Genomic DNA, 23,392 nt, shown 5'->3' with positions numbered 1-23,392 from the left:
GTTATATATCAAAATAAAGGTTTTTAAGGTCAAGAAACTCAAATTCAGAGCTAAAATTGGCATAAGACTTACCTGAAGCTAACCCCTGCGGGCTAGGTAGATTTTCCACAGGGCTTATGTGCATTTTACCTAACCTAACCTAGAAACTTACTTATTCTTTTTGGTTTTTTACCTTGAATAAACTGTGTCTATTAATGAGGACATTATTTTAGATAATCCAGCAAGTTGGGGACCGACCCCAGCGGGCTAGGTGGGTGGCCCATAGGGGTGTAGTGCATTTTTTCTGAAGTATGTGTTGTCATACATCAAATTATAGGTTTTTTTATGTCAAGAAACTCAAATTCAGAGCTATTTTAAGCATTAACCTAAGGCTAACCCCCGCGGATTAGGTGGGTGGCCTGCAGGGGTAAATTTTCCAAATTATGTGTTGTTATACATCAAACTATAGGTTTTTAAAGTCAATTTGGAGCTAAAAAACACAATAGTAATCTGATGCTAGTTTTTTTCGTGGTATGTGGTATACATTAAATTAAAAAATTGTATCCTATTAGCATATTAAATTCTTCCACCGCTAACATTGTACTATCAAAATTAAAATTCTTTCAAATATATGCCATATAAATGTAGTCTAACCAATTAACCAGAAAAAAATATGCAGTTCACTAAATTAAGTTCAAATGCATTTCGTGAAACTATCCCTTTGAATTTCTGGACCTAAAAAACCTATAATTTTATGTATTACAACTAAAAATGCACTTAACCCCTGCGGGCCACGCACCTAGCCTGCTGGGGTCTTAAATCTTAAATAATGTTATAATAAATAGACACAGTTTATTCCAGAAAAAAACCATAAAAAAACAAGTAAGGTTCTAGGTTAGGTTAGGTAAAATGCACTTAAGACTTGCAGGCAACCCACCTAGCCCGCTGAGGCTAGCTTCAGATTAGTCTGATGCTTTTATTAGCTGTAAATTTGAGTTTCTTGACCTTAAAAACCTATAGTTGGATGTATGCTTTGTATACATAATTTAGAAAAAATGCATTTAACCCCTGAGGGACACCCACCTAGCCCGCTGGGGTCGGTCTTCGACTTGCTGGATCATCTGAAATAAGGTCCCCATTAATGGACAGTTTATTTGAAAAAAAACCTATAAAAAAAAATATTAAATATAAGTTTCTAGGTTAGGTTAGGTAAAATGCACTTAAGCCCTGTGGGCCACCTATCTAGCCCGCTGGGGTTAGCTTCAGATTAGTCTAATGCTTATTTCAGCTCTGAATTTGAGTTCTTTGACCTAAAAAACATATAATTGGATTTATCACAACATATATATTGGGGAAAATGCACTTAACCCCTGCAGGCCACCCACCTAGCCCGCTGGGGTCGGTCTTTGACTTGCTGAATCATCTGAAATAAGGTCTTCATGAATGGACAGTTTATTCTAGAAAAAAACCTAAAAAAAAATAATAAATGGAAGTTTCTAGGTTAGCTTAGGTAAAATGCACTTAACCCCTGCGGGCCACCCACCTAGCCCGCTGGGGTCGGTCCCTGACTTGCTGGATCATCTTAAATAAAGTCTTCATTAATAGACACAGTTTATTCAAGAAAAAAACCTGTGAAAATATAAGTAAGTTTCTAGGTTAGGTTAGGTAAATGCTCTTAAGCCCTGCAGAAAACCAACCTAGCCCGGGGGGGTTAGCTTCAGGTCAGTCTAATGCTAATTTTCGCTCAGAATTTGAGTTTCTTGACCTAAAAAACCTATAGTTTGATATATAACAAGATATATATTAGAAAAAATGCACTTAAACCCTGCGGGCCACCAACCTAGCCCGCTGGGGCTAGCTTCAGATTAGTCTAATGCTTATTTTAGCTCTGAATTTGAGTTCCTTGACCTAAAAAACCTATAATTTGATGTATCACAACAAATATATTGGGAAAAATGAACTTAACCCCTGCGGGCCACCCACCTAGCCCCCTGGGGTCGGTCCCCGACTTGCTGAATCATCTTAAATAATGTCCATATGAATAGATACAGTGTATTTAAGTTAAAACCCTAAGAAAAAAACAATTTAAGGCAAGTTTCCACATCAAAATAGACCAAAAAAGCCTAAAAACCCCATTTCCGCAGGGTTTTTCTTACCTAACCTCACCTAAAAATAAAAATTTTGGGATTTTTTTGCCATTTAGATGTAATACCTATAGGACTAGGCTTACATTCCAAGTTTGAAGGGTCTAGCTCAATATTTAGACCATTTTGCTCACGGTTTAAGAGCTTATGTCATTACGCCCCCCCCCCCCTTTAGTTATTAATAAAAAATCGTATTATCATGAAAACGTTGGAGGTTAAATATCCTGTATTTAAGCTGTTTTAAATTTTATATTTCAATCAATATTTTGTTGTATTGATATTCGCTTTCATAGGTGTAGCCATCCATTTTACAGAATGGGAAGGAATATGATAAAAATACACAGATTTACTTATTTAGATACTGTTAAAGGATTGAAAAAAATCCTTGTAATGATGGTAAAAAATAGTTTAATCTTATGGTATAAAAGTTACTTCTAATAAAAGACTTATAAGTTTTTTCTCTCCCAAATTTTTTTTATCTTTTACTTTGGTAATTTGAACTGTCAGAAAGCTATCGTTGGGTTTCCCTCAGACAGATTTTAGTTTGTATTATTTGCATTTTTATTAATAAGTAAAAATTTTAATTGAAAATTTCATTGCTAATTAAAATTCAAAATAAATAAATATGCACTTGGGTAACATTCTATCAAGTTCTTTGGATACTATAATTTAATGATATATCTGTACTGTGTTGTATTGTACAAATATTAGGGTTAAGGTGTTGTATCAATTCCGTATTAAATTTTTAAAATTCAAAATACAACATCTAATTTATAAACTACCAAATGAAAATTCGTAGCTACCTTCTTTCCAAAAAAAATAATCCCGTTATTTTTTTTTCTATATGGCCCTTTTTTAATGTTTAACTCTAAGCAGATTTAATAATTAAACTAATGTGATCTAACACCATTTATATTTATTTTTTCGTAGCAGACAAATCATTATTTTTTCTAGAATTGTCTGCTTCTAAAATTTCCGCCAATTGGTGATTGGTTGATACAAAACAGGCCGATTCTTATTGGTTTAGAGCGATAGCTACTTGGGAGCGTCCGCCAGTTTGATAGGAATTTGTAATAGTTGCAATATCCCTTTAGAATCTAGGCCGGGACCTAATTAATGGCCAGGTTTCCTATCCCTTATCCCTGATTTAGATAAAAATAATATTTTTTCCAAATATTGTAATTTTATTTATAATTCTTTCTTGCTACACAGGACTGGGCTTTTAACCGACAATCTAGGCAGTATATTTTCGTGGTCCTACCCCAAACGTAGGAGTCCCAAACGTCGGGGTGGACAAACGCAGGAGTACCAAACGACGGAGTGGACATTGCTTAAGTAAAACCTAGGAGTGTCCTCATTTTAATAATATGACAATTTTGAATTTTTTGATACCCCTGTCTCAGTGTTTCGGATCCGCATTGATTTTTTGCGGATCCGGATCCTCCAAATTTGGTCAGTGCGGATCCGGATCCTTGACAATAAAAATAAAATCACCAAATTTTTCAAAAATATTTATTCTTTAATTCGAAGTCAAAAATACTTATAATTTTCAAGTCTGAACCTAAACCTTAAAGATTGGCTCTCATCAAGACAATGTCTGAAATTTTATATAAATTTAGGTAGATTTTTCCATTTTTTCCGCATTTTGAGTCCAATGATCCGGATCCAAAACTCTGCCCTGTCTACAAAATAATGACTATGGCCACAGCGCTTGGCCCCCTGGCCTATAACCTAACCTAACTAAGAAAAAAAAATTCAAAATTGAAAAAAATTGTTGGGACTCCTGTGTTTGTCCACTCCGACGTTTGTCCTAAAAATCCTGCGCTTGTCCACTCCGACGTTTGGGACGCCTGCGTTTGTCCCACTCCGACGTTTGGGACTCCTGCGTTTGTCCACTCCTACGTTTGGCTCGGAACCTATTTTCATCAGTGGCAAGAACAAGGTTTTGCCAGGGGGGATTCCCTTGGCTATTTTTGGAGGTGTAGATCTATGTATCCACCCCCTTCAGCACACTTATGATTCACATCTTTATTATCTTATTGCAACATTTAAGAAGGACAAAAAAAGTCAAATGTTTTGTCATAGTCTCAAAGACACAAATTATAAAGTAATTTTTATACTTTTTTATCCGATGAAACAACCTGCTAGTTTGCTTGACCCTTCTGCATTTAGTGGCGTGCACAGTCTTTAGTTAAAATCAAGGGAGATGTAATACAGACACAACATGATGGTTGTTTTTATTTTTAGTGGGGTGGATATTGGATACATCTTTCCTAGGTGACCGCCCCCCTTACATAATCAACAAACTCAAAAGGCAAACAAGTGTCATCTGTTTAAAAAACACATTTTTCCACATTTCTTTAAATTTAAGGGGGGGAGGGCTGACCTTTAAATTTTGAAAACCCCTTGACTATTTTAAAGTGATGTAGACCCTTGCCTAAGAGGTTGACATATAGGAGGGTGTATCACCCACCCTAATTTGCCAGAGGAGGAGATAGACCTCCCTATTGCATGCTCTTTATGTTTTATATTGAAGAATTTGCCTTTATATAAAAATTTTAAGTTAATTTTAGCTGTACAAAACCTTAAGGATAGAAACAATACTGTGTAATTTTTAATTCTATATTCTATTTAACTTAAATAATATGCATAAAACATAAAGACAGATTTATATGATACAATTTACTACTGACAAAATTTATCTAAATATCTCTACATAAATCTACTTTTTATTAAATATCTTTCACATACAAAAGTAAAAAATTAAAATGCGTACCTAATAAAAATGTGAAAAAACTGAGGAAAGAAATAAGTACCCGACAATATTATTTTTCTGATTACAAATAATATTATAATAAATAAACATGACCTAAGAATATAATTGGAATGAGGTACTTTTTCTTTCTAAGAATTTTCGGAGTTATTGGCGCACACTGTAAAACCTAGCTCTTTTAATTTTCCGTGTTCTATTATGGCAAGTTTTGAAAATCTTAAAACTGAAATAAATGTATATGGCAGTTTTAATAATTAATGAAATAACAGTATAATTATATTTCTAAGCAGTTCTATTAAGGACGAGGGAAAAGCATTCTGAAAAAACTGAATGATAATGAAGTCTTATGTGTTTAGCACTTTACTATTAATTAAAGGACATTTTACTTGTTTACATTTAATGTTTTATTGCAGCAGATGTTTTCCAGAATGCTATCCCTCCTGTCTCGGAATCTATTGACTTGTTTTATTGACTAGCACTGAATTTTCATAAAAATCATTTTATTTATATTTAGTAATAAAATCTGCATATATAAAAAGGAATTAAAACTAAATTTATACTAACATGTTTTGAGCAAATTATTATTTAAAGATACTGAGGCAAGGTGAAAGATTTAATATAAAAATCTTTTCAAACATATTTTTTTAAATTAAAAAAAATTTAGAGCAAAATAGAAAACAGAGAATTTAAAGTTAATATATAGAGAAATATAAGTAAGTGTCCAAAAGTAAATTTAATAAAGAATTTTTTTATCATTCAAATTAAGGAATATTCAAAATAGTTTGTGTTTTGTTATGTTTCAAAATAAAAGAACACTTTCTGTATCTAGTCGAAATTTGAAGGAAGGTCTTATTGTCATATATTAATAGGCTGCTTGTAACCAATTATTAATTGATAATTGATGGAATTTTATTTAGACGAAGAAGTTGTAAATTTGGCATACAACAGAGGCACATATTTTTTCATATGCCACTTGACAAAAACTTTAAGGACAGTGCTAGATGCATTTATTTTAGGTAGTAAGTACGAAATTATTTTTGGTAGGGGTTTATAAACTTTGACATAAAAGCATCCAGATATATATCTGATAGTTGTAAATTTGGCAGCAGCCCATAACAAATCCTAAACAAGCATAGTCTGGAACAGCTAAGTTTCCAGTTAAGAATATAGAGCTCGCAGCACATGCAAATTAAGATCGATCATTTATAGACTTGGTTAATCTAGATCTAATAATATGCAAACATAGGCTTTACAGATACTTTGGTCGTTATCTCGGCCCTTAAAGTTGACGAAAAACCTTCCTTCGTATTTCCTACTTGACCCACTTTTCAACATATATATATATATATGGATACAGTAATTATAATATGACCAGAGGCGTGCGGAATATAAGTTGGCGAGGAGTGTCTTACCTATTTCTGAGACTCAAGACTTACACCCACCTGGCAAATATCTTTGCACGATACTGAATATGACTATCACAAATTATCAAATGTGCATGAAAAAATGATACCGGAGCACATACATACATACTGCATACAACAACAAGGAAATGTTGTAGAACAAGATAGAAACAAATATTTGTAGCTAGCTAATACTTTCTAGTCTAATATAGGTCTTACTACAATTTTTTTATTACTATCTATTTCTCAGAAAGATGTTAACAAAAATATGAAATAAAGGTTCGATATATCCTTCTAAACATAAACAAATTTAATGCTAATAAAATTTATAAATAAGTAAACAAAATAATAACAGTGAAAAATAGATAGATAAAATTGTTCTAACAAAGTTAAAATAATATAAAACTTAACAAAATGAGTGTATTTTTGGGGGTTTTAAATTTTTGCTTTGGTCATATCCTAACTTTAACATTAGTACTTTCAGTAATTGAATACATTTTAAAAGACTTAAATCACATACTTAGGGACATTTTCACAAATAAATTTATTTTCTATAACTTTTTACATATTCTGAAGAATATCTGATGTGAAAGTTTCCATATCTTGGGGTGACGAACCCCCTAATTGTAGAATAGTATGGCCCGAGGTGGATAAGGGGCTGTCAACTTGACCCAAGGGGCTGCCAACAGACAGTGGCTGACCGCTGCTGGATAAAGGACTGCCAATACTTGTTGTTGCGGATTTGTCGGTGGCTGATGTGCCACCACCCGCCTTTGCTGTGTGTGTCTGCTGGTGTTTTGCAAGATGGGCTTTTTGTCGAAATTTCTTGGAGCAAACCTAAAAAAACATTTTTGGATGAATTAATGATAAGTATATTGCAGGTTGACTTTAGTATAATTATAACAGGATGCCATACTGTATCGCGTCTTTAAAAATACTTCAATCAAATGGGCATTTTTAAAAGAATAATTTTAGGAAATATTATTCCTATACTGAAAATAAAGATTAAATATTGCCAAAAATATGTGGTTAGGAATTGTTTTACCTGACACGAGAATGGTTTTTCGCCAGTGTGTGTTCGTACATGCACATTTACGGAATATTTATCCTAAAAAAAAGTTAGATTATAAATTATTTTAAAATAAAACTTTTATAATAAAATAAAGCTTGTTTTTGATAAGATTAAAAAAATACTTCTTAACATTTTTATCATGATCAATTTTAAATTTATACCTTAAACCCTTTATTGCAAACAGGGCAGTAGTGCAAATGCCGCGACTCTTTTTTAATATTCCGCTCGCTGACAGGAGAAGCAGCTGTTAATGCTACACTGTTAGTTGTCACCGGAGCCACCAGAGTATTCGTACTAACCGCTTCAACCAGGCTGCCAGCTTCTCTTGGCCGCCGATGATACTTTTTAACCTTTGACATATGACTGCTTGGGGGCGAAGTAACGTTTAGTATACTTGTGCCTGCGCTTGTATCCATGTTAATTGCATCATCCATGGTTTTAATAGTTGTAACATTGGCCGCGTTTATTGTATTGGCAAGACTTGTTGTGACAATATGGTTCTGGTTGACTAGGTTCGACTTGTGCAGTACTAGGTTACCATCAACATCCACCTCAATAGAAATAAGACTGCTGGTGCCTTGATGAGCTCCTGTAGTCGCTTGGGATGAAGCTACTGTCATCAATGATGTTCCTGTTGAATTTGAGGATGATATAGGCGCTGAGGTGACAATTTCGGGGTCATTGGTGACCTTTGTGTTGGGAAATAGTTGACTAGCACCACTGGACCCGTTCTTCAAGTGAGCAATTGCGTCCCTTCCCTCCAGAGACAACAAATATATGTCTTCTGCCTTGCTCTCACCTTAAATACAAACAATATAAATGGTTTTAAGCTAGCTTATTAGGGATGGGTATTGTTTATTGGTAAATCAACCAGAACCAAGATAATTACCCTGAATCTTTTTGTATAAATCTACTATATAAGTATTTGGGTCCTAAATTCTATTTATCTAATATTTCAAAGCTACTACTTTTTACAAATCATGTTATCTAAAATTTTGAGATTAAATTCACCAAAATGTGGCTGTGTGTTTCCCAAAAAAAATGTTTAAAGGGAAAGGTAGAAAATGATTTACCCCATCTATGTGAATCTTACCTAATAGGTAAAAATTTGAGGTGGGTTAAAACTTCATCTTATGTTTGCAAAAATGGTTTTGCTTATTATTTTCACGAAGGTTTGCTACTATTGGACTTAATTGTCCCTTGTTTTTAACCCAAGGAGGCTGGGTACAAGACAATTAAAGAATGTAGTTCAAAGATAAAAGGACGAATCTTACCTACATTACCACCACCGACCATAGTTAATACTGCTTTGCGCAAGCCACTGCTCTTGCTTAGTTGAGTGGCTACTATCTGCTGATTTGTTGATGATGTTATAGTTGGAGTTACTGATATTGATGATAATGAATTTGTTGACGAAGTGAGTAAGGGGGAAACTGATGACGTAGCCATGACTGCTGACACGGCTGTACTGCTGGTTGACACTGAATAAGACGACGCTGATGATGCCATTGGCTTATTGCCAATCAGCGCCGTTCTTAATAAAGAATTATTATTAATGCTTGTCTTAATATTATTGTTTGTTGTATTTGCATCACTGTTCACTATTTCACCGGCGGATATGACCACAGTGCTGAGCTGCGGCCGTGTTAGAGTTGAAGTTAGTTGCTTGGTTGAATCTACCAGTCTGCTGGCCAATATTGGCTGCGGCAGCTGACTGGCAAGGATTGTGGCCCTTGGCTTCACTGTTACAGCTGTACCTACAGTTTTTACAAGTCCTATTTTAGGAGCTGTTGACAGTTGATGAACTCCAATTGGTGCAAAAGTTGTTGTTACCAGAGAAGTTGCGGGAACTGCATGCACGGCAGATGTCGTTAATTCATGATCGATCGATTGCTGGGGTTGTATAGAGGACAGACTTATAACTTTTGGCTTCTGTAGTATAGGCTCTATTGACATTAGCTCCCAGGGGGAATCAAAATCCAGGTCATCCAGTCCGCAGGTGCTGGACACTGTGTCGGAACTGGAGACTGGAGCCGCCACGCGTTCAACCACACCAGCCTGGAGCACGGAGTTCAGGTCCATGTCTTGACTACTACACACATCCTGTTCGAGATTTTAGTTCATTTTATGTTTTTTTTTTAATGCTATTACAAAAAGTAGTAATAGCAATAGCTGGAATCAAATCATTTGTATAAATTAGTAATAAAGGTACTCATAATTCTATTAAATTAGTCTACCTGTCATTTAATTAATGAATTACCCTGTAATGGTGCTTAAATTTAAAAAAAACCTAACTTTCAAGTGATTTAAGAAGACAATAGTGACTATTATTGAACCCCTCATAAAAATGTCACAGTATATATTTCAACATAATAATTGCTAAGCGTAAAATTCATTGTACCATTTAATTGTCGATATTAATATTTACAAAATTCAAATAATTGATATCATTTGTTATATGGATCACTGATATAGTACAGTATTTTAAAAAAAACACCAAAAACCAATTAGAAAGCTTACAGCATAAAAAAGGGTGGGGGGATTCGATATTTTGCTATATTTTAGAAAATTAAATTATATTTTCAAAATTTTATCTTTATCAATTTATTTTTATTAATTTACGTATTTTCTATTCAGCAAAATGATAATAATATTTTAATATTGAGTACAGTAATATACCAATGTATTTACAATACCGACACAAAACTAATTTTGTTTATTTTATTTACATGTTCTTTAATCTCCAGATATGTTGCTTAATCAACCATAGGCATAATTAGCTTTAGATAAATATTTTTCTGATAAACTTTATTGTAGCCTTTTTACGTGGACTTGTTCGTCCTTGTTTTTATTTAGTCCCATGTGTGGTGAGTTGTAATATGCCTTGTCATAAGAAGGTTTTGATTGTGTGTATGTGTGTGTTTATGTGCGTGAGTGTTGTAGGTTCTAAATAAACATGGTAATATTTATCCCAAAATTGAAATCAGTAAATATTTAAATTAAACAATTAACAATAAGGATGAAAACATTGATAAAAGCGAATTTTACAAATAAACAAATTATCAATGAACATAAAAGATTCTCATATAAAAATCTAAGTTTAGATATGATAAAAGACTGATAATTAATCGTTCTGATATATTTACAAAAATTTCATATAGATTAGACAATTCTTACATATTTAAAATTACTATCCAATGTCATAATTCTCATCATAAAGAAAATAATTAAAAATTTCCATGCAATAAAAATGTGTAAATATTATGTAAACATAAGTCAATTGCACATCGATAGAAAGCCTACATTTTTTGTAAAGGGATCGTGTTTTCAGATACCATGTACCTGTCCCGGCGCTGTGCGCGTGGTCTATAATTGGGAGCATAACATTGTATGTATTAAGAGAAAGTGTCCCCACCATCATAATTATGTAATTAAAGCTGGGGATGTTTAATCAATTCTGCACAACCTAAATTAATAATAATAGGCAGAATAAGCAAACACTTCTAAAAATACCAGATGGACAAAGTTTTGCATGTTTAAAATATTTGAATATAGTGCAAACAGTATTTTTTTTATTGTTTATTGTTATTTTACTCTTAAGAACCCAAGTAGGGTCATAGTTATAGAGGTCTGAATAACTTGGCCAAAGTCTGAATATTACTATCAAGTGTTTTCTTGAATGTAGATAAAGTCACGGCCTTTTTCACATGAACAATCCCATTTTTTGGGTAGGGGGGGGGGGGATTTGTAGAAAAGTTTTGATACTTAGATAGTTTTATTTTTTATCATATTAATATTCTATTAATGATATGACCATAATCATACAATTAAACAGAATCCGATAAACATATTTAACATTAAAGACACGGGGGGTTGAATGACTATTCATTGTCGACATACTTAAATATTGACTTTAAAGACATATATAAAAGTGTTCATATTGACATTGACATTGACATTATAACTACTTTAATGAACTTTTATTAAATATTATTTCTAAAATATGAAGATAAAATTAAAGTGAGATATTTAGACTTTAACGAACTAATATGGAGATATAGTAAAATAATAATGTAGTCTTACTATTCTTTTTTACCATGCAATGATAGAATATATAATTTTGATTAATTTACATAATATTTTTCTTTCATACTAATATGTAAACTTAATTCTTTGTTTTAACTGCACAAACTGTTTTTCATGAATTTTTTCTCTTCCTGTTGATATTATGGATTGAGACATAGATAAGATTATTACTATTGAGACTTGAGATAAATAAGGATAAGAAAGGAGATAAAGTTATTCTATTTAATTCATCCAGAACAGGATACATTAGACTGGACCAAAATTTTGGTTCAACAATAGTCTATTTCAAAGAAGATAATAATCTATTGAATTGATTATTGTATATTAGTATTCGTTAGACTGGTTAAAAAAAAGTATACTTTGTAATGATTTAAAATAAAGTGCAATTGCCTATACTAAACCCCGAACAAACATAATAGTATGTTTGTTTAGGGTTTAGTAATTAATAAAATTTTAAGTGTGATTTTTTTTAATATTAATTTACAATCAATTTCTATCTTAAAAACATTCTAACAAATTAACCCATTACAATGGATTTATTAATACTTGTATTTTATACCAGATTACTTTAATAAAGTAAATCTTATAGCTGGCTAAAATAACGTCCCACCCCCCATCCACCCCTTTATCAAATCTCTAGCCCTGATACTGAATGCTGGCCATTAAATGATGTTCATGTTTGCAACCTAAATTGACAATTTTTCCCCTGTCATAATATCCACGTATATTGTATATCCATTCAATTTACATATATTGCCAACCATAATTAAATTTCATCATGTGCCCTTATGTTCTAATTCTCTTCTTATCAACACCCACACTTATACCAAGATACCCTATTTTAATACTATTTGTGTACATATAGAATTTACTTTGAATATTACTTTGACCCAGTCCCTAGGTTTTTTTGATCAGAATGACGGTAACCAAGCAAATTCTTATTTGAAATTGGAATATAAGACTTTTTTGAATGGATAGGATTTCTATTTTTTTTAGAGCTTTTCATCAATGGGAGGGAGGAGATGACATACTCCTTTTTATGTGACAACATAGTTTAATTTTTATAATTCATACTTAATTTTTTGAGTATTTTATTCAACATTATCTAGCCTAATTACAATTTAAAATTAAAGACACATATGCTCTTTCCTTTACTCAATTTCATATCAAATAATTTCTTTTTAATTACTATTTGTGTATCATTAATTTACCTTTAATTGTAAAAATTGTATTTTCTCCTAATTACTTAGTACTTAAATATCCAAAAAAATGAAACTCCACAAATCAGACAGCCGAACAAACGAACATAATAACACTTTGCTCTTGAATAATTTTATTTAGAATTTTTGCAACCATTCGAGATTTGTCTCAAATTGCTTGAATAAATGGTGTATAACAAAAATATACTTATGCTAAAGACTAGATTATAGCGATCATAGCATTCCTATACAGGGAGTAAGGGAGGGGACAATGGGCAATTAATTCAATTTAAGAGTATTTGCTGAAAGACCTTGTAATCCAGATTAATCCAGCAAATATAGAGGAAATTTTAAAGGGAGAGTTAATACAATACAGAAAACAATAAAATAAGAAGAAAGTTACAAGAAAAAAACATTCATTTGAAAATTTTATTACCAGCACATCAGACTGACATAACCATTATGTAATTAATAACTAGAAAAATCTCCCTGGAACCCATTCAACCCATAGCCCCATACCCCAAAATTTGATTGGATTCTTTGATCATTTATTAAACAAATATCACAATAAAGTATTTATCTATGAAATGATATTTTCTGGAGAGAAAAAAATTGTTAAAACCAGCCACATCATAACAAATTAAGTTTATTGATACTTGTCTGCAATATTCAAAATTAACAAACGAGTTAGCGGCATTCTGTGCGCTAGTACCCAAAGTCAGTCAGAAACTGCTAAATTCTTGCACATTCCCTTTAAGCCAGTACCCAAAGTCTGAGACTCCTAAAAATTGAATATTCGATCCATTGTTCCCTCCCTTACTCCCTGAATCCTATAGGTAGGACGGACGTACGCTTTTGAAATTTGTTGCCTTTTAAAGAGTGAGAAAACTTGTAAACACCGTTTCCTCTAATATGGCTGACATATAATCAATTAAAATGCCGCTTTTCTTTTAGTATATCTTATCGATTTAGGGAATAAAAAAATTGTTTATAAACTATAAGTATACAATGGACATGCTATATGCTTATGACATTGTAGTTATATACAGAATTGTATTAATGTAATGTCATATGTTACGATACAGACCAGAATAAAGCATCGTATTTTTAACAAAAAAATCCGAAAAATTTTATCATGTTTATGAACTTTTCCTCGTTATCGTTGTCATCTTGTCCGTCATCAGTCTTAAACTCCTCTTTCAAACAAATTCTATCCCCGCTGATGAGGGTGAAGTGCGTGTACGACACTTCATCCTCCATCATGAGAGTGGATGCCGATGAGCGCCGTCGCCCACCGCCATGCAGGCCCCCACCGCTGCCTTTGTGATGCAACAATCCACCGCCGCCATCTAGATTGTCCTCCAGGTCTGTGCCGATCATCTCCTCGAACCAGAGGTCACTAAGATCGGTTATGTCAACCATTGTTGCAATAAATAAGTGCCTACTTTTAATTTGTTTTTATATTTAGTTGCACGGCCTTGACGGCTTAAAAAGGCTAGAAAAATAAGAATGTTTGTTCATTTCTCAGTTTTGGCTGCCGTTGGGCGGTCATTTCACATACCTGAAAAAACACATATTTTTTACAACTAGAAACCTATATAGTTATCATATATCTTTAAGCGCTTCTAATATAACAGCATCACTAAAAGTTAAATAAGATATTGCAATATAAATTGTTTTTTGAAAATAATTTTCTTCCAGAGATTTTTTGTATGAAGTTAGCAAACTGTAGGTCACGACTGTCATTTTAAGCCTCACATATAAACAGGGAAAAATAAAAAAAATGTTTAAGATATTTTTCAAAAGTTAAATTTTTCAACTAATTATATGATTTTAGTTACTGTGATGTTGATAAATGAAAATAAAGCAATAATTAACAACAAATTAATATAGTTGATTATATATGAATCTAGAGCCCTTTCTCTGTAATTAAAGAAGAAAGCCCTGTAAAATCCCACTTTAGTTATATACATTTTAAAAGTATAGAAAAGCCCTTCGCTTCTTATGGATAAATTGCACTACTTTTAGAATAATTCTGGTTCGATTTGCATCCTTTTACATATCAATTTATTACTGAGGATGATCGACTTGGGATAGTCACGGATGAAACGTATTTGTCCGCCTACATTTTCATACAAGACTTGTTTAGTAAGTATTGATCAGAAGGATTTTAAGTATAAATTTAACTCTCTTTTTCAGGGAAACTTTACATTGCTTTTATTTAAGTAAGACACCTTTCTTTATAAAAAAAACTAGTATATTTTTTTAAAGCTGTACAATTGTCAGAAATGAATTTGAATATCAACACGTATGACCGTATTATTATCAGTTGAAATCAGTTTTTAAGAAAATCTAAATTGATTTAAATTGATAAAACATATATTTATTATTTTTTAACAAATAAATTTGGGATTTATTGAATCAAATACAAAAGCAAATTGATAAAAGCAGAGGAAAATTTTCTTAAAAACTTGTCATTAGAAATTTCTAAATCTTGCCATTGAGGAAGTAAAAGTTATGGATCATTACAGCAAAATATTTGTTAGTAACATCTGTATTTTTCTTCAATATTTCTAGAGAAAATTGCCATGACCGGTAAGCATATACAATAATAGGTATTAAATAGTTGGTCTGTTTATGCTTGTATCCATTATGCTCCAAAGATAATAGAAAATTTATATTTTCTCGGCTTGTAGTAAAGAATCCTTCCTATACTTACTTAATTAATAATTTGAGATATGAGGCATTATTGTAAAGACTGTAGCATCATTCTCAATGATGAGTATAGAGGTACATTAAATACATTTTTAAAACATATTGGTGTAATATCCCATTTTATTCAAATAGTCATTATCCCCATTTTTTTGTATTGTATTTTTGTATTTTATTTATAATACAATTTCACAAACCATTTTAGAAATTATGTCTGCCAGTTTTTGGGTTAAGGAGATGAGAAGGGGGGGGGGGGGGGAGTTGTAAACCATCTAAAACAGCTAAGTGGGGAAGATAGTAAGAACATATTTATATAACATATGATCTTTTCATTAAGATGGAAGCAATAGTATTATCTGATCACCTTTATAAAAGAGAAAATAGATTAAGAAAGGTAGAAAAGGATAAGGTACATAATAAAAATCACGAAAATTTTATAAAAGTATTTATAATATCTTGTGTACATGTCTGTTGATAGACGGACTAATTGAGTTGAACACTTTAGGGTATCTTCGATCAGCACTTTAATATTTATATTGAATAGCAGCCGAGCAAATAACAAGGTTTGGACTTAACATTTGTTTTCTTGGCATTTTGTATGTGACCTATTTATGACCATAATTGTCCTTGTTTTTCCAGGGAAAGGGAATGTGATTCTGACAAACAATTCTAAGTAAAAATTTTCCTCTCTCCCTTCCCTTTTTTCACCCCTTCTTAGCTACTTCTCTTTCAGTTACACCAACAAAACAAATTTTACTCCAACTTTACTCCAACAAAATATTTGATTTTCTGCAATTTCAAATGAAATTAATTGGCTGAATATCAGCCCCTGGTTATATGAAATATACATATCAGAAGGTTAATTAAGTGTAATTCAAATAACAAAGTTTAAAGTTTAAGACCCCAGGAAGTGATAATATTTATTCTATTCATCCATCCACACATCTATTTATATTAAAGCTAAAATGTAAATAAAGTAAACTTTGAATTATAACTGACCTTTCTGGCAGATTATCTGTCACGGCTGCCACATCGTCGTCGACACGGCTGCCTCCCAATCCAATTGGCACGAATGCCACGCACAATTTTTTCCTGACAATACTGTTTCTGTTTCATGCCTCCCTCAGTCATAAATTTGACACCACTGCGATCACTTCAATTCCCTGTTTCATACCATTTTCATATCATTTTATCGGCTCAATTTAACCTATCTTGTTTGTGGGCCTTAGTTTTAATTTTTATCGTAACTTGTTTCAATTAATTAGATTCATTTCAGTTTCGTTAGATCTTTATTTTACAGTATCGTTTGTACATTGTTTATTATGTGTTAGTGTTTTGAAAGCAGAGTGTCGGGACCGCTGGCACGTCGCCAAGAAGTTTAGGGATTGCTGTTTAGCCAGACGGCCGTCCCAACAGTGGTTGTATTTCCCGGCTCTCTACATTCGAACTATAGTGCATTGAGGTCAGTAATTTGTCAGCTTAGGGAGCCGCAGTGGCGGCGACGCTGTCCGCAGACGGACAGATATCTGCCAGATAGAGGTTTTTGACGAAGCACCTCTAAATACCAAGCGGAGTCAAAAACTGACCTTTCTGGCAGATTATCTGTCACGGCTGCCACATCGTCGTCGACACGGCCGCCTCCCAATCCAATTGGCATGAATGCCGAGCACAATTTTTTCCTGACAATACTGTTTCCGTTTCATTCCTCCCTCAGTCATAAATTTGACACCACTGCGATCACTTCAATTCCCTGTTTCATACCATAATATCATTTTATCGGCTCAATTTAACCTATTTTGTTTGTGGGCCCCAGTTTCCCCCCCCACCCCCCCTCCAAATTTTCCCAAAATTCATTTCCAACTAAACCACACATGACTTTAAATTCTTCTTTTATTCTTTCTGTTATAATACGTTAACTCTGTTTTTTATATTTCAAATTATTAATATGGCGGAGACTGTTAAGCAGCTTGATATGGAGAAAATGGAAGACCTTGCCTATGATAACTTTGTTAGAGCAAGGCTGCATGAAGCTCAGATGTCAGCTCCGTTTTTTCACACTAACAACAGAATGGAGCTTCTCAAGAGTCTGAACACCCTTCAGGAGAGCACACAGATAATTTGTTTTTTACAATTGTTAAAGTTACTGTTTTGTTTGCTAAAAAAAGTTTTTATGTTTAATGGGTTTCAGTCCCAACTTGTATATATAATGGGTTTCAGTCCCAAATTGCTTATATTTAATGGATTTCAGTCCCAATTTGTTTATATTTAATGGGTTTCAGTCCCAATTTGTTATGTTAAATGGGTTCTAGTCCCAATTTGTCTATGTTCAATGGGTTCCAGTCCCAAATTGTTTATGTCTAATGGGTTTCAGTCCCAATTTGTTTATGTTATAGTGGGTTTCAGTCCCAATTTTATCATGTTTTAATACGTTTCAGCCCCAATCTTTTACATTTAATGGGTTTCAGTCCCACTTTGTTATGTTTAATGGGTTCCAGTCCCAATTTATTATGATTAATGGGTTCCAGTCCCAATTTATTATGTTCAACAGATCTAGTCCCAATTTGTTATATTTAATGGGTTCAAGTCCCAATTTATTATATTTAAAGTCCAAAGTTGTTATATTTACAATTTGTTATGTTTAATGGGTTTTAGCCCCAATTCGTTATGTTTGTTGTAGAAAAAGAATACTTTTGAAGTCCCACAGTTGCTTTATTGATATTTTTAAAAGTAAGTTTTCCTTTTTGTTTGTTTTTGTCATTTAAACAAGATATGAATAATGTTACAATTACAAATGTAATAATAACCATAAACTGCTTATTATATGGTGGACCCAATTATTTAGACAGCTGAATTGGGCCTCAGGGATGTCAGGGATAAAGAAGAAGATTCTGATGCGGTTAAAGCCCTCAAGAAACGCCAGCGACAAGTCCTGAGGACCCTAACCACAGAGCTGTCTGAAAGATACAAAATTGATTTTGTTCAATTTGCTCATAGATCCATGGCCGCAGACATCGTGAGATCCAGCCGAAAACCCTTCTCCTTCATAGATGAGGAACTCATGAAGAAAATTGACAGTCATAAAGAACTTCAGAAGAAAAAGAATGATTCTGGTGAAGGCGGGCCTATCCGTGGCAGAGAACATTTTTATGGTCAGCAGCACTATCCCTACTAATTTCAACAGCCTACCCACCACCACGAAATATTAGGCAATTAGAATAATCTGCAGTTTATATATATTACAGGATTGTAAATCATGTTGTTTTGATTGTGTTTAACTAGTTGCTTTGAAATATTATCAGTGTATTTATTACTTATATATTTAGTCACTTATGGTTATATATATATCTGCAGCGGCCATATATAATGTTTTGTATTTCTGTTTTTTAGACAAAGCAATGGTTTAATTTCTTTTACTATAACACAATACATCTTCACAGTTAGCCTGCTCGAAGCTTGCAGTGGCGGCGTCGACCGTCCCAACAGTGGTTGTATTTCCCGGCACTCTACATTCGAACTATAGTGCATTGAGGTCAGTAATTTGTCAGCTTAGGGAGCCGCAGTGGCGGCGACGCTGTCCGCAGACGGACAGATATCTGCCAGATAGAGGTTTTTGACGAAGCACCTCCAAATACCAAGCGGAGTCAAAAACCACATAGGATTGTGTAAATTCCCCCCCCCCCCCCCTCTTCAAAATATAAAATTTATTTTTCCACAACCCAATAAGGAATTATTTCATATTATTAAATTTTTTTTTTTGGTTCCCTCAAATCCTGTGTACGAACCTAGTTATAAAGGCTGCGTTAGTAAGTGTTAAATCACTTTGGCTTTTACATCCAAATAACCTTGACAGGTGTAGGATCATCGCTAAATCTAGTGGCTTGCAGGAGAAAAATAGGTGCAATCTATATTCATGGCTTTTATAATTCCTTTTCTGAAATTATATTTAAAATTTTGCTAAAAAAATACGGAAAAATGAATAATAAACATCCTCTTTCCTTAAAAGTAAATAGTTTAAAATATGAATCAAATTTTGCCCCGGATAACCCTAATTTTTACATCATATAGACATGGAAAATCTATATACAACGAAAATAAAACCATCTAATTTCAATAATAGTGAGAGACAAATTTTAGGCTTCAACATAAAATCTCAGTAGCAATTAACATTTTATTATAAGACTTGATTAATGAAATAAAAGTACTCTTTTTTTTATATCACGCGTAACATTATGTTTGAAGAAGTGGTCGATTCTTGGGCCAAATGTCTTAGGGTAAGTTCATAACCCCCCTCCTCCCAGACAAATAGCCTAGAACCTGCCCTGGACCAATATAAAGCTATTTCCAATATTTTACCCTTCCCTAAAAAAAACTGACTCATTGCAGCCGATCAAGAAATCTTACTGGACAAAAATAAAACATCCATCTTTAGCTTAAAGGATAAAATTGTGTATCATGATCATTTTACAAAATACTTTCCCCAACTGGAAGCTTGAAATCTGTCTGAGTCCATGTTGAAATCCATCTCTATTTGAAGTTTCTTTTCATAAATTTTTCTGTTACTCTCGCTTGGCAAATTGGTCAAAATTGGTTGTACATGCATATTACGTTGGGGTAAGGGACAGGTACAGATATATAAAAATACTAATAATATCAGATACAACACATAAGGGCACAAACACTGTGCATGGGTTAAGACATTTAGACAAAGATCGTGCAATTAAACGGTTCGTTGTCAGTTTAGCGTTTATGGCCAAGATACTTTGTTACAATATAAAATAAATACGAAAAAGGGTCAGTTTTAAAACGGAGGAATTGTTCTTTTTATTTTCTACATACAGTAGCAGTGTTTGTAATATTGTGTACCCAAATTGTTATAAAAAATATATCAAGGCCATTGGAGGGTAATTTGGGAAATCAGTGTCAATAATTTTCAGGGAAGGTAGGGATATATTTTAAGTGATTTATGAATAACATCCTCCTTGTTACAAAGATCTAAGTATAGTGTTTTAAGTTTGTGTAAAAAAGTTGCAGATTTAATATTAGATTATTACCTTCAAGCACGCCCGAACATGGAACATGAAACAAATATTAAAAAACTTTATTGTTCAATGTGGAGAAGTAACAATAGAAAAGAAACAATAACTAATACTTAGATAGAATATCAGAAAATTTTCAGAAATTTACTAAAATCTCTATTGACCTAACATTTTACTTAGATTCTAATCTATATTAAAAATATTCGTATATAATATCGTTGAAAGATCTAAATCTAATTTTTTTTTTATAAACTTATAAAATGAATTAGGATAACCTATTTGGTGAATAGGTTAGCCTAATTCGGCATACCTTAATTATTTTAATTTAATTTTGAAATTAAAGAGCCTTAAAACTTTGCTGATAGAGTTAGCATCTTTTTCTGCCCTGTCCCAGGAAGAGAGGGGACAATAAGCTGTTTATTACACTAGTCCCTAAAGTTTTTTAATAAGGTTTTTATTCGTTGGCTAAAACTTTGGGAACTTTAATTGAATTTTGGTTGGTTGGTTCATTAAGTTGAGAGCCCAAACGTTTCAACAACTAATCATATTTTACAGAGTTGTAATTTTGTGTATTATTATTGGGGATGTACATTGTCTTATCCCTTTAGATCCCTGGCCCTGTTCTATAATTTGTTTTGTAGAATTGCCCATCCCCTCTTTCTCTATGTGCATGCACACGCATATCAAATACTGGTCAAGTTAGGACAATTTTCATAGCTAGGGATACAATACCTAAACAAAAACCAGTTAAAACTTTTTCAAACTTAATGTTATTGTTTCTTGTTATTGTTTTTAATTATGATGTCAAATAATGCAACCTTAAAGCAACTTATAAATTGAAAAAAATGTTTATAATTACTTAGCTTCCCTCGCTCTGTTAATTTTGTTATAGAATTGAAAATATATATTTGATGTTTTTTTGCGTATTGATTTACAATATATTTAGGGTTATGATTACTGAATTTTTATGAGAATATATAACCCGTCCAAGTTATGGCTATTAAACCGACCACGGTACAATTTTACAGGCCCTTCCAGGGACTAGGATATGTCATATTAAAAAAAAGTAAAAACACGAGTGACTAGTATTTTTTAAAAAAAATATCAAAAACTATTCTATAGATGAATATTATTATTTTTATGCTTTTGATAATTAAAAGTTAAGATATGATTGACTTTTTAAAAATAAGTGTCTGTGTTCGCTATGCCCATTAAAACTGACAACTTATGAGTTAAGTTGGAATGAAAAAATGAAAGTTTTTTTCGGCATATGGTCAATTGGTCGAACCCTTTTTAGGTGACTTTAAATATATAACTATAGTTAGTCCTGTTAAATTAATAAATATATCCGTTTCAATTTAATAAGAACTAAAGATTCTTTCTATCAACATAGGCCACAGTTATTTAAAAAGTTTTTTTTTTACATTATGGGATAGGGTAAAGTTCGATTTTTGCCCCCCCCCCCCTGAAAAATCTCTATTGACGCTCCATTACTGTCAACTTCTTTATAAAATTCTTTATGTTGAAATTACATAAAATTGAATAAAATGGTTTATAAGAAAATCTCATGTGTTGAATAAAAAGATCTAAAAAGACTTGAAGGTACTTTTAAAGGTATTATTATTTTTATTCATCTTCGATAATATTCTTAGCTAATCAATTGTAGAGCGAGGGATTATAAGTCTTGTAAACAATTCTTTCATACATAAAAACTCGATAATATTGGAAATATAAGTTTCAAAATTTACATTTATTACTATGAAATAGTTTAAAACTATTTACTTAAATTTACTTTCAGACTTTGAAATTTTCAAATTTTTATAAGAAAAGTTTTTCAATATATATATATTCATAGGACAAGGTAGCGACATCAATAACTAATGCTCTTATGTCCAAGCAGAAAAATTTTCCTTTCCGCTATTCATTTACGTTTCCGCAGTCAACTGTCTATTAAAACTTGGAAGAAACCTTATCTAACAATATTTCTAAGTGAAATCATAAACACATTTAAGGAAGTTAATGATAATGAATTTTTTTGGCAAAACTTCTTAGATGCAGAATATTGTTTAAGGACATACTTACATTTTTAGGACTTGATTTAGAGAAGCTTTGCTTATAATATTGTACCTGGTTGTAATAGGAATCAGTACTCAAAAAATCAGATTAATCGGATTATTATATCACTAGCGGCTAGCCTTTTAAAAAAAAATAAGTACTACTGGTGCTGCTCGTAGTTTTATGTGAACTAACTTCCCCATAAACCAAAAAATGGGGGGGGGGGATATAAGAAAATTGCTTAAAACAACCACAGGACCAATAGGTATATACCCTGAGGAGTACAATCCGATCGGTTCAGTGATTACTGAGATCTTAAGGGACGGACAGCCAGACGGACAGACATCAAGCTACTTTGTATTATAGATATAAAAATTTGTTGTTAAAAAAGTTAAAAATCATCATGTTTAAAATGGACGTACGGACATTCTGGTAACGATTATAGAGTTGCTATTCTTTCTAAATCGTACCGAACTACTACATAAATCATCATGTAAAGCTTGAAATTGATAGGACAATTCTAACATGCCTAAATTAACGAAAAAGCTAACCGTGACGGACGTACCGACCCTAATTATAGAAAAGCTTCGCTTTTAATAACGGACAGACATACGCACAGGCCAAAATATAACAGAATTGACGTACAAAGACATACGGACAGACAAATTGATTGAAATTGTTTCTCGCCATTGAAAAAATGTTTGAGAAAATTTTGTAGTAATTTTGATTCAATGTATTGGTCAAGGATTTGGATAATATTCATGAAAACACAAAGATAATTATTGATAAATGTCTAATGTGATATCTTAAAAACTTTGGGTCTATCTTGATTGGATGTACAAAGTAACAGTGTCCTAACTTTCCCTGATTTTAATTTGCAAGAGTGGTAATTTTTTTTATAATGAAAGTAAACTTATTTACCTCCATGTCTTA

General features: G+C 32.5%; 2 protein-coding genes across 2 annotated transcripts in view; both read right to left on the bottom strand.

Annotated features, from left to right (window-relative positions):
* Positions 1 to 4,731: 4,731 nt before the first annotated feature.
* LOC145311494 (uncharacterized) lies at positions 4,732 to 9,470 on the bottom strand. Its single transcript, XM_080150553.1, has 4 exons — positions 8,646 to 9,470; positions 7,533 to 8,170; positions 7,345 to 7,407; positions 4,732 to 7,136 (listed from the first exon to the last, which is right to left on the bottom strand). Exons 1-4 carry the CDS (start codon positions 9,451 to 9,453, stop codon positions 6,861 to 6,863), a joined length of 1,785 nt encoding a protein of 594 aa, XP_080006679.1. The 5' UTR covers positions 9,454 to 9,470; the 3' UTR covers positions 4,732 to 6,860.
* Positions 9,471 to 13,748: 4,278 nt separating this feature from the next.
* Positions 13,749 to 23,392, bottom strand: part of LOC145311478 (uncharacterized) — a 49,306-nt gene continuing 39,662 nt past the window's right edge. The window contains exon 2 of the mRNA XM_080150552.1: positions 13,749 to 14,217. Within this exon, the coding sequence (XP_080006678.1) occupies positions 13,764 to 14,078 (315 nt within the window). The 5' untranslated portion in view covers positions 14,079 to 14,217 and the 3' untranslated portion in view covers positions 13,749 to 13,763. The remainder of the gene's footprint in view (positions 14,218 to 23,392) is intronic.

This window comes from Acartia tonsa, chromosome 2 (assembly GCF_053477335.1).
Source record: "Acartia tonsa isolate MP-2025a chromosome 2, ASM5347733v1, whole genome shotgun sequence".
Taxonomy (NCBI): domain Eukaryota; kingdom Metazoa; phylum Arthropoda; class Copepoda; order Calanoida; family Acartiidae; genus Acartia; species Acartia tonsa.
The sequence above is the reverse complement of the archived record's forward strand: the minus strand, read 5'-3'. Positions and strand labels throughout refer to the sequence as shown.